Here is a 12527-nt window from a genome sequence, read left to right on the forward strand (position 1 = left end):
TTGGGCACTGCCTGAGGTCATTAGGGGGCCCTATGAAATGCCCGTTACCTATTTTATAGACTTTTTAGGGTGTGCTTTGACACAGGGGCCCCATGATCTCCTATTGCCCGGAGGCCCCATGAGTTGTCAGTCCACCCCTGCTAAGGCATACAGCTAGTTATATACTTAAAACTGCCATTCATTCAAAAACATCAATTATCTGGCCTTCTACAACTTCCCTGCAGTTACAGTATTTTTATTTTTTAATTTTTAACTTAAGTGAGTCATTTAACCCCTACACAGAATCTAGGACACTACCAGAAACTAGTTTTTTCTGGAAAACTCAACCACACACTAGAGGGGGAATTATGTCTGGCTTATTTGCATGATAAAACTCCTGATCTTTCACACTCATAATAGGTGTCTAAACCGTTAAATTACTATTTCTTTTCTCAGCGTGAATGACGCTGCTCCTTAGGAGCATGCCCCCCCTCTATTGTTCTGCCTACTAAGTCAGCCTGCTCAACAATACTGACAGCTGCTATCAAACTGGGCAGTGCATACTTTCAATGCAGCTGCTGCTTGTAGCAACAGACAGGCTCCTCATGCCTCCTCCCCTCTGGGGAGACAGGTTGACACACTGCATTTTCAATGAAAAGGGAGCAAAGGTCCACAGAATTGTCAACCCAATTTTCTGCTCCTCTGATTCTGCAGGATGCACAAAGGCTCTTTCAAGCAAGTCAAGCATATGCCTGAGCATGAGACTTATTGCGTTGCCACAGATAATTTAATGAAGGGAGTATAAAGAGAAAAGAAAAAAAAAAAAAAGAAAAAAAAAAAAAAAAAAAAGTAAACCACCCAACACACTTTAGTCAAATGCAAATATAAAATGTTATACACACATACTTTATATTTATTAGATCGATTGATCTATCGATCTCAATGTACCTAAAAGCACTGCTGCACAAATCTAGCCAGTGGATACATGGACATTTGTAAGGGGTAAAGATCAGCACACTATAATACAATGCACCCACCAAACATTATGATTATTGAATAACTTATGCATATTGATTTCTGGCTGGTTCAATATCAGCTCAAACCTGAAACAAGGCTGCTGTTGAGAAACGGGGGGAGGAAGGGGGATGTAAATGAGGCAGTGTTTAGGGCGAGGGAGGTAGAGTGGAGAAGGTTAGGGGAGGGAATGTTTATGCAAGGCTAAGCTGTCAAGTGTAATAAAGCGGCTTGAATAAAACGTAAGCTGAAAATCCACTGAAGCTCCCCATTTCAGGGAGGAAAAAGCTATTAAAAGGAAATGAAGGTCACCCTCCCAGTTTATTTCACCTAATTGACTGCCAATGGCTTACCACAGGCAAACCAACTGCAGATCTGCAATTGAGAAACTGATGAAAGGAGAGTTTTCAAGCTGAGACTCATTCTTTTATCAGCACTAATCCTCCCGCGTTTTTTATGGGTTTTTTTTTTCCTCCATCTCCAGTTGGGATGTAATTTTAAGCACAGATGGATTAACTGGTCCCATTGTCTGTAGACGTCACTGGACTATGGCACTGTTAATCCATACAGCAGCATGTCTAATTATCATTACAAAGTGTCTAAGGGAACCATAAAGACCAGCAGGGCATCTTCTCACCAGCAATTAACATAAATTGATAAATGGGTAATTTGAATCAGCTCAAGCCGCACGCATGAATAAAATCATAAAGGGCAGCTCCTTGTTTCGGCTACTTTTTCCTGCTTGTGCTGGGAGGCCAGAAAACCAGCAGAAATACTCAAGACGTGATGTGGCGGGAATAATTGAATTCACACAGAGGGAGGAATACATGTTTCAGAGAATTCATTAATGCGTAACAAATAACTTGTGATTGACAGAGGCAGGACTGCCCAATAAACAGATTAAAACGACAAAAAAAAAAAAAAAACCTGCAGCCCTACTAAAGACTGTAAACTTACGTTATCTGATATAATTAAATATGTTGATGGGACTGACAAACTGCTCTAGGTTATCACTATCCCAGGACAGATATGCAGGAAGCGAAGGGGGGGGGGGGCGGTGTGAGGGGGTTGGGTTGAGCAATGGCTGACCAGGCCCTCAGGGACCAATTCATCAATGTCCAATGTCACAAAGAGGGGGTAGAATCTGAATCAGGTTAAGAGTGGGGGTTTTATTAACCACAATGGAATAAGCTAATGATCCACATTTGTTCTGTTTTACTGATGAGAGGATAAATCAAAGATGCCCCCCCCCACTGCCAAAAAAAAAAAAAAAAGAAGGATTGGTAAAAATAAAGATATATTTTCACCTCCGCTTTCTGGACAAGAAATAATATAAATGTTCCATGCAAAGTAGATTTAATCGCTATTCACACAACATACCACTTTTCAAAATTTGATTAAAATTTCAAGTGTATTGAAATTCTCTGTACCAGCCCTACAACTAGAGATGAATTTGGCCATCCCCTACAGTCATCTCAAGCCGCACTAATTTACTCCAATGTGTTGCAGGCTAGGTTATTCCACCAGCACCACCCCCCCCAAAAAAATGTATATCTATCTGAAGAAGAGAAGCAGAAATCAGATAGCATACATGTACTGATGGCTCTAGGAAGAATCCACCAGATGGCAGGCTTTATTCCAGTACCACTGAGCTCCTTTACATACTCAGTCGTGGTTTAAAGGGTTACACCATATCTATTTGAATAAGATATATACGCAAAGCTGTGTTCACATCAGTTGAATCCATATTTCTTACATTTAGATGTATTTAGTTCTGTGAAAAAATAACCTATTCAAGTTTCTTTAAGAAGGAGGAGAAGAAGAAGAAGAAAAAAAAAAAAAAAAACCACACGACACACAATGTGCTGATGTGAAAAAGGATCATTTAAAAGGTTGGGAAGGTACTTGCATTTTGGCAGCGATGGAGAATGCTGCAAAATGCATAAAGTTTGCCTGCTGTAAAGTGTAATAAAGCGGCTTGAATAAAACGTAAGCTGAAAATCCACTGAAGCTCCCCATTTCAGGGAGGAAAAAGTTTGTAAAAACTTTTTAAAGAAAAAGTTAAAAAAAGGAACATGCTCAGGCAGGTATCCACTGCTCATAAACATATGGCATACTCAGTACAACATTAATATTCCTATGCTCTATTCAGGGGCGGACTGACCATTTGGAAACTTGGGAACTGCCCGAGGGCCCCATGAGATGCCCCTGGTACCTTTTTCATAGGCTTTTTTGAGTTTGGCCAAGGACACAGGGGTCCCATGATCCCCTATTGCCTGGTGGCCCCATGAGTTGTCAGTCCACCCCTGGCTCTATTCACTCACTTTCACAAAATCACCATGTGTTAGTTGCATTTCCACAACAAGCATACCTTAACGTACACAATATTTAAAACAAGTAGAGAAAGCTAGTTATACACACTGTAGGAGGTAGACCTGGAAGGCCACGTACCCCGATGATGGCATTCAACTCTGCCATTGTCACTTGTTTGGCACGTTCTACGGCCTGAGCCACCTGTTGTTGATGCTGCAAATAAAACAGAATAATTTTGAGGGGAATTACTCAGGAGCTTGAATTGTCAGGTACTCGTCTGCAGTCATATGCTAGTAACTATGGTTCCTACTTAACATCCATTTTACCCAGGGCAAAATAAATAGTTAACATGATTTTTTTTCTTTAGCTAAAGCACTGATGCTTAGGATTTTCCATAGGGTTTTTGTATGTCCCTGTTAGATTTCCCCTTATTTCCTGTCAAAACACAGTAAGGAAATCCTAAGAAAATTCAGAGAAATAACTTTCACTTATAATTATATTGGAAAGGTTTAACAATCAAAAGGAAGGTGGTTGTCAACCAGGCTTATTTTGCAGTTTAGATAGCATGTTTATAGCTCTGTCTTCTATTGGGGGAGATTTCACCTCATACTTCACTGTCTTGGTGTCAACAACCCCCCCCCCCCCCTCAAAAAAAAAAAACAAAGAAAAACACATCAAATAAATATTTGGCTGCTGTTCCACTTTTAGGGAACATAAAATGGACCTGGAGGTAGAGGTCTGAAGATCTTAAAGATAACGAACACATGTCTAAGGTTCCACTACTTGACTAAACTCTAAAAATGTGTGACGTTTTAATGAATTTTGGTCTATGAAACAGTTTCAGCAAGACAGATGCAAGCAATACTCCGCCTAGTTTGGTCTAGTAATTAGAATTTTGTCATTTGTAAACTATAGAACTGTCCACATTCTCAGTTTCTAGAGGCTGGCCTGCAATCTGTTAAATGAAGTAGCAGGGAGCTCCAAACATTATAACTAGAACAGATGTTCTTCACACTTCTGCAACGCGATAAAATTAACATTGTAAAGCCAACTAATCTGCAAACAGAGAAGTGGCATAATTGCACTTTAGCAAGCAGCATTTTACTTACTTCCTGAGAAAGAAATGGGATGACTTGTGCACAGATTGTGTTCAGTCGCTTGGCAATTTCTGTCTGCAAGGGAAGAGAAATCACATCAGCAATGAAATGCATAAAATAGAACACTTCTATGAACTACCACAGGAGAGTACAGCTCATGCAAGCATGTTCATAGTCAAATATTGGTCACTACCACAAAAAAAAAGTTCATCTTGGTGTTCCATCAACTAGCACTAAAAATTGCAAACTTCAAATTGCATGAGAAGTGCATTAAATGTGTTAAGACCACTGGATTGCAGCACAATACTAAAAATATCTGCCAACTGCTCCCCAAAATGGCAAGATTACAAAAGCGACCTGGGCAAACATTTCCATACTGCTTTGAGGATAAGGGAACCTGGAGTGTGGTTTAAAAGACCTGTACATAGTAAAGCCTGGAAACAAGACCAATGAGAAAAAACCCAAGCATAATGGCCATGCTTTTTGAATGTTTACCTTTTTTAGCACTGTCTAAGTACACCAAATTCATAAATATGAATGTAATGCTTCAGATTTTTACGGTTACTGTCAAAAAACCTTGTTTAAAAGAAGAAATTCTGATGTGCATATTCTGCCCTGCACTGCAAATCAAGATAAGCAGAAAAATCCTTACTACTTGAAGCTTTGGCAGACTAAGTAGTAATAATTGTCCAAGTTCTTTGGCACCATAAACCTCAGCCCACAATGTCAGGAAAAGGCTCTTGTGTCTGTATGGCAGCTCTCAGAACATCTCAAGAGCCCTTAATTGTTTATGTTCTTAATGCTGAGTCTCTTGAGTGTGTTCATTTTTAATAGTAGGCTCAAGTGTACAGCCCATCAAAGTGCAGAAATACAACTTTAGTCATTGGTTCTTGCTATCTGAACGATGGGTTTATTTGCAAATGACAAGCTTTTAGCTGTGCCCTTCACTCAAGAGCTGCCCTATCTTAAGGATCATTGCAATTAAAAGGGGAAAACCTTCTACTGTACTTTCTAGCATTAAGGAGGGACTTGGAGGTAAGCCCATTTGGTATTTTGATTGTTCTTGTTAAACAATGGGTGAAATGCCTGACATGTTTTCTAGCGGTTGTGCGAGTGCATAAGTTTTACGTTGCCGTTTATGTGAAAGAGGCATACTTAGCATAATTACAAAAGCAACGCAATAGACAGGCTTTCAGCCAGTGAGAAAGGCAGGGGTTATTCATCATTTTCTATGAATCATTTGGCTTATGAGGCACATCGCTTCACAAGCATTTCATACTTTCTGTACAAGTGAAAAGAGCCATTGTACACCCTTTATTTACATATGGCAATGTACAGAGTAACTTCAGTTTTGTAACTACATTTAGCATGAACAATGCACAATTGTATAACAAATAGCCTAAATGAGACTCAAATTTTGAAACACTTAATTCATCAGTAACTGCTGGTTGTATCTTGCAAAAATGATTTTTTTCCCCCTAAATCTTTGGGTTATACAGTAAAGAAGCAGCATAATGTTAAAGCAAAACCACACACACACAATATCCATCTATGCAATGTTTAAGTGCTCTTTGCAGCATCCCACTGGACAACTGAAATCCGCCAGCCTGGTGTATCTACTGAAGTCTTCAAACAAAAAAAAGCAGTTTCTTTATACGTGGGCAAAAATCCAGGGGCTGCTCATCTATTGAATACAGTAGTGCTCGCCCTACTATTATCCAAATTCTCTTACAAATCACATCCACATTTGTATTCTTAAAAGTGGACTCAAAAAAAGAATTGACAAATCAAATACACAGCACCTTTAATTACCAACATAAGTACTTTGTTGATTCCTCCATTAACAGCTCACAAAAACCATTGGGGTCCACTTGCCAAAGTGAAATGGCTCAATAATGAAGCACAATGGTGGTTCACCTGATTTTCGAATTGTCCCTTTTACTGGTGTGAGAGCATATTTATATAGGTTAAAAAGGTATAGCACAATATTTAAGGCTACCATGTCCCTTTCTCAAATGCAGTAGAGCTGCTGGCACACACAACTGATTTGCATTAATTCCAGCACACTCATATGCTAATTTGACCTTTAAGTTACAGCTCAAGCACCCCCAAAGCAGCATTTGGATTGCATGGACCTACAGAGAGCACACACAGTATATTTTGAGAGGCTGAAGAGACTACAACAAGAAAACATTCAAAAAGTCAGGTCCTACCAGCAAGTCCTTAGGTATGCCACACATGGGCAGTCTTCTCACCAAGAATAAAGAAAGAACTTCTTGTCCTTGGAGTGCCATACTGCAATGTTCTCACTACTGGTAGGTATGTTATATGAACTACAGAAAAGTAAAGTAAATAATCAGCTGACAAACACAGGATTTCCTGGAAAATCCATGTGCAGCAACAAGCACTTCCTGTGGGGAAGTGCTGCATGGCTTGACAACCATGAGCAATGGTCAAAATCCACCTCTTTTAGGCCATCCTTGAGCACACTCTGCATAGTCCTAATTAAAAATTAAAATAATGATTGCTTGTACAAAAATTCTTGACAGTTTTCAAAACCTACAAACTGCAAAGTGCATAAACTTACTATTAAACTTGCACACATAAGGCTTGTGTTACTGGAATGGGGTTAAAAGGCCTGGCTCAATAACTCAAAAGTCCTTCTAGACAGAAAAATGGACTTCCTGCCATTTATACCAAGCAACATTGTAAACCACAAAGGAATAAAGGTCAATGTTGCACTTTTTGTCATTACTGAATCATTTGAGATAATCTGTGTGGCGGATGAGGGAAAAATCGAAGGCAGTGAGAACGCTGCAAATGGCTTATTGACCTCAGAGCAATTTTCATCTCCATCTGTCTAACAGCAGACACATGGGAAGGGGGAAATGCTCTCAGTGATGAGCATTCTTCCTTTTTAAATCCATGCTGCTCTTCTTAAATGCTTGGCACTCATTATGTAAACCAGGAATCCATTAATTGATTGGTTAAGGAGAAACCACACAAACAGCAATACAGGTTTTACTTTCAGTTTCAAAAGACAGGTCTAATAATGTTAAACATGATATAGGTGTATATATCTATTTATCTACAGTATATATCTATCATGAAAGATGTAATACTGAACTTGTGTAGCACTAGAAAAAAAGAAATGCAATCTGATGGATTTAGAAATCATAGTCCCCACAGTATATCAATGTCGAACAGCATGTCAAGCTAGAAATCAATTCAGGTATAGGCCACAGCCAAATTTCACTGATCCCAAATGAGCTTTAAAATTATTTTATTGCTCAAAATTTAATTTGTTCCAACTCACGTCTCCATGACAACGTTGGCTAACCCTGCAAATCATTTGGGTAATTGGATATCTTATCTTTCTATTGCTCTCAAATCAAATGATTCTGCTAGAATTGCAGCAGCCAATCAAATTTAAAGGTCTCCTGAGTAAAAGGCTTAAGAAAGTAGCCACATTCATCTCCTCTATAATGCCATATTAAATAGGATATGACAAAAATGTAGAGGTCGGTTTTCAAAATCATTTGGGAATAAAAAGGCTTCTCTAAGGACACCTTAACAACTTGCTGCCCCTTCACAGTACATTTACTGCAGCAGTTGCAGGCGCAGTCACACAGTAACACACACGATTCAGCCTGTTCTGGGTGAGAAGTGTGCAGAGTGCCCCTCCTGTGACCACCGGATTATGGTAATTGGATATCATATGCTTCCTATGATTGTTATCATACGATTGCTAAGATCAATGTAAACAACCTGTCATGAATGGCTTTCCATTCATGAACAGCTAACATACTGTTGACATCTGTGATTGGCCCACAGCAATCACATGGTACATGGCTACCTGTACCATGTGATTAGCTGTAGCCAATCACAGATTACAACCATAAGCAAGCTGTTCATGAAAGGGAAGCCCATTCATGGCAGCTAACACTATTGCTTATACAGTGATCTTCACTGTATAAACAAGTCTCTATGGTGATCCTATGCTACTCTGTTGACAAAATGTAAAAAAAAAAAAAAAGTTAAAAAAAAAAAAAAATTGTAAAAAATTCATACTGTAAGTAAAAATTACAACTTTGAAAAACTCACCATGCCTCAGACTGGCCACTTTCCAAAAAGGGGTAATTTCGGGGCCTCAAGAAATGAGCACATCATGATTGACAAATTTTCAAATATATATGCACCATAGTTTGAAGATGCTATAACTTTGCACACAAACCAATTAAAGCAGTAGTAAACTAGCAAAAAAAAATAAATAAATAAAATAAGGCCCCGGGCAGTTTAAAGGATATGTTTCCATAGCTGCAGCCGCACCCACCGCCCCCCCCCCCCCTTTTTAACAGATGGGTATGGGGAGACGTTTCCCCGTACTGTCAGATTTGAAAACATACGGCCGCATCACTCGTTCACTACAAGTCCCCGCAGCCTTAACGGCTGTTGAACTGTAGTTTTCCATGAACTACCACAATGGAGTGGAGCACCGTGGTAGTTCATTGAAGCTTCCTCTCAGAATGTCTGCTTGCTTATACATCCCGTATGGCAAGCAGATATTCTGACAGGTCTGCAGGAGACCTGCATGGCATCGATCTACTGATCACTGCTGCAATGCCTTCCAGGCTCCTGTAGACAAAATAATAAAATGCAAATTTTTTTACCTGCAAAAAAAAAAAAAAAAAATGTGTATTTGTCAAAAAGCTGAACTTATCCTTTAAGTCACAATGTGCTAGTATACACCATATACTAGCACATTATGACAGACTTGTCTAAAACTGAAGCATTCCAGCAACACACACCATAACCGCTGTAGGCACCTCCCATCTTCACTCGGTCTTCCTTCTGGGTTCGCGGGCTTCAGCGGTATGAATGGCTAAGCTGCGATTGACATCACTCTAGTGCATGCACACAGGAGTTGCTGTTTACAGAACAGGATTTTGAAAATATGGCACAGGTATGCTGTTCCTTCAGAGGTCACGTCATTGGCTGCTGCCAGAGTAAATATCTCCTAAACGGTGCACGTTTAGGAGAGATTTACTGTACCTATAGGCAATCCTTATTATAGGCTTTCCTATAGGTAAAATTCAACCAAGGGCATTTACTCCCACTTTAATATACACTGCTTAGGTTTTTATTTTTTTTTAGAACAAAAAATAAAGTGTAGCAGAAAACATTTTTAGCCTAAATTTATAAAGAAATTTTATTTTATTGGATACAATTTATACCAAAAGTAGAGTGTCTTCAAAATGTCTTATGCTATTACAAAAATAAAAAACAAAAACACACCAAGCCAGTGCTGATCAAATACCACCAAAAGAAAGTTCTATATGTGTGAAAAAAAAAAAAAAAAAAAAAAAAACACACTTCCATTTGGGTACAGAGTTGCTCCTCATACGCAACTGATTCAGCAGCCCTATTCATTTCCGCAAAAGTACAGAGGGGATAAGTGATGTCATTCCAAGCAACCAATTAGATGGGCACGTAAACTGCTCATCACTACAGGGTATTTGTGAGCTGGCCTCAGCGGGACGCAGGTAGCTGGAATGCTTTGATAGGACTGTTTTCAGACAGACCTACACAGGCATATCTATAGAAGTGGGACAACATGGTGGTAGGAAGTTACAATGATGGAGGACAGAGACTGACACGAATGACTCCATGTAGTAAGTAAAGTGCTGTGTAATGTCACTTTACATATAAAATAAGGAATTCTGAACTGACAAGGCACATGGTGAACTTAATACAAGACTCCAAAAACAGCAAGGAGGGTAACTTAATGATACAATCATAAACTTAAGATTTAGGAACCACACTCAGGAATAAAACACAAAAGTACAAATCTGCAAAGCAAGCCACTAGACTACCAGTCCAAGTAGTTCAGAAACTGTGCTTCCATGTCTGAAAGAATCTAACAGAGCTGTCAGCATTGCTCCATAGCATCCACTGGCAGCTAGTATAAAAATCCCAACTTACATTTTTACAGAGCAATCTGAACATATGTAGCATTTAACAATTGCTGCATGACTTCTAGAATACTTTCTTCATAACAGACGTTGGTGCTGAGCCAGTAAAAATGTTTGTTGTTGCACTCGCTTAGCAATGTTTGGACTTCATCCTACTATAAAAATTTAGTCTCTGTACGTTTCACTCCTCTAATTCTAATTTTTCAAAAAAAATGCTCCCAGCAGTTTTGGAGCAGACATAGTAAATAACTGTCCAGTTTACACACAGCTGTAAATGTTGCTGACATAAAGCCAATTGGCATGTATAATTCCCTTGTCAAGAGCTTTTGCTCTTATACATCTTTAGTATGTCAGAACTCTCAACCATAGTTTGATGGATCACAGTCTTGTCTGACATCCAAGAGTTATCCCGTTTCCAACAACTTTCAAGTACTGTAGGTAAAGCTTAAACACAGGGAGTAGTCTAAACAAAAAACACAACCAAGAAACAGTCAAATTTAAAAACTGGGTGGCAAAAAACATTAAATATACTTGTTTGCTACTAGTAGATAAAATTTGATACCCAAACATAGGAATATATCCAAACTCATGCACTGTGGCTTCCCAAGAAAGCTTTGGGCTTTAAGAGCATGATTATTACTGAATACCAATTACTATTAAACGCTTTACCAAAAAGGATTTTAGAATGTTCACACAAATTATGGCAATGTTGACTTCACATTATCCAACCTCATCTTTTCACATGACTGGATAACTGCAGTAAATCCTTACACAGTTTATTTGTGACTATCCTCAAATCCTTTAGTAAATCTGCCTGAGTAAACATTAGCAAGTATTAAAAAAAAAAAAAAAAAAAAGAAGGGAGACTTCTATCTTTTGCAAAAAATAAAAAAAAATGCACCCATGTTGCAATAAACAAAAATGTGCATTTATTATCTTTTTGCATTTGAGGGCCAATTCACATCAGTCTTTGCATTACAATGCAGCAACTGGTATGCAGTACAGTCCAGCTGGATCTCAACGTATCACATGGTTTACATTTTTTTGGGGTAATGAACTTTTTTGAAGTGTCACACAGACATTAAAAGGATAAGTTCACCTTTCTAAACATGTTACGCCCATATTTAGGGTGTAATATGTTCAGCCTCAGACCCCTCTCCCCCAATTTCCCAGCCTCCTTGTGGCAGCAAGCCAGTAATCTTCTCTACATACTTGCTGCCACAATTCAAAGAGAATGCAGCTGTGCAGGGCTCCCTCCACATGGCTACATCATTAATTCACAGATCACTGTGAATGAATGGACTACAAATACAGACAGCCTTTGCAGTTGTCTGCTTGTAGTCCTCGGAGAACTACCACAAAAGCATGATAAAAACAGCAAATTGCAGACGCAACACCTGGATCCTGCAAGCGGTCAGTAAGCTGTCGGCCCATAACTCCCAGATGAGCAGGCAGTTATTGAACTGGCAAAAAGAATCACCAGTGCCCTTTGCCGGTTCATTGAGAACCACAAGCTGTCAGCTATAATGGCAGATGGTACTTGTAGTCTATTCATTCACAGGAAATTGAACGCATTACACTGCCGTGTAGGCGGAGCCCCACATTGCCTGCTGTCAAAGAGAGGGGCAGCATAGGAGCATGTTACATTCTAAACACTAAATATAGGAGAAACATGCTGCTAAAAGATGAACTTATTCTTTCAGTGCAATGGGCTGTTGCTCAGTGCAATGTTGTGAACTGCCTCACGCTGCCCTGAAGGGGGGGGGGGGGGGGGGGGGAAGAAAAAAAAAAAAAAAGAAAAAAAAGCACTGCATGCAGTACTTTTTTCAGCACACACCACCTTTTTACATTGCCGCAATGCAGAACAGGTGGCAAGGTATTCACCAATCAGTGGATTTCAAGTGATATGTTCTGGCTCTTGCAGAATCTTCCTCCAGCTCAGGTCCATACTTGGGTATGGACCTTTAATTACAGAACTAGAAAAGAAATCAATGGACAACAAATTTGGCGATGTCACAGCACTTGTGCTCCATGGAGAGCTACAACCCCTCTGCCAAGCTGGCAGATGGAGCTGCTTTTTCCATTTTCATTCCATTTTCCATGCACAACTCTAAACAAAATGCTTTATAGGCAGAAACAGGTAGGCAGGGGG

At 39.4% G+C, this 12527-nt stretch overlaps 1 protein-coding gene across 4 annotated transcripts in view; it reads right to left on the minus strand.

Moving 5' to 3' along the window:
• The window catches only part of TLE1 (TLE family member 1, transcriptional corepressor), a 77458-nt gene that overhangs the window by 48598 nt on the left and 16333 nt on the right, over window positions 1-12527 (minus strand). For 2 of the 4 annotated variants that reach the window (XM_089691111.1, XM_089691110.1), the window contains exons 5-6: window positions 4416-4478; window positions 3445-3519 (exon numbers count right to left, since the gene is read on the minus strand). In XM_089691111.1, the coding sequence (XP_089547237.1) occupies window positions 3445-3519; window positions 4416-4478 (138 nt within the window). Of the gene's footprint in view, window positions 1-3414; window positions 3520-4415; window positions 4479-12527 lie in introns of all 4 variants that reach the window. The other 2 variants (XM_089691109.1, XM_089691108.1) reach the window with 1 other exon arrangement.

The sequence above is a fragment of the Staurois parvus genome, unplaced genomic scaffold, assembly GCF_062004578.1.
Source record: "Staurois parvus isolate SC_StPar_1 unplaced genomic scaffold, SC_StPar_1.0 ptg000549l, whole genome shotgun sequence".
Lineage (NCBI taxonomy): Eukaryota > Metazoa > Chordata > Amphibia > Anura > Ranidae > Staurois > Staurois parvus.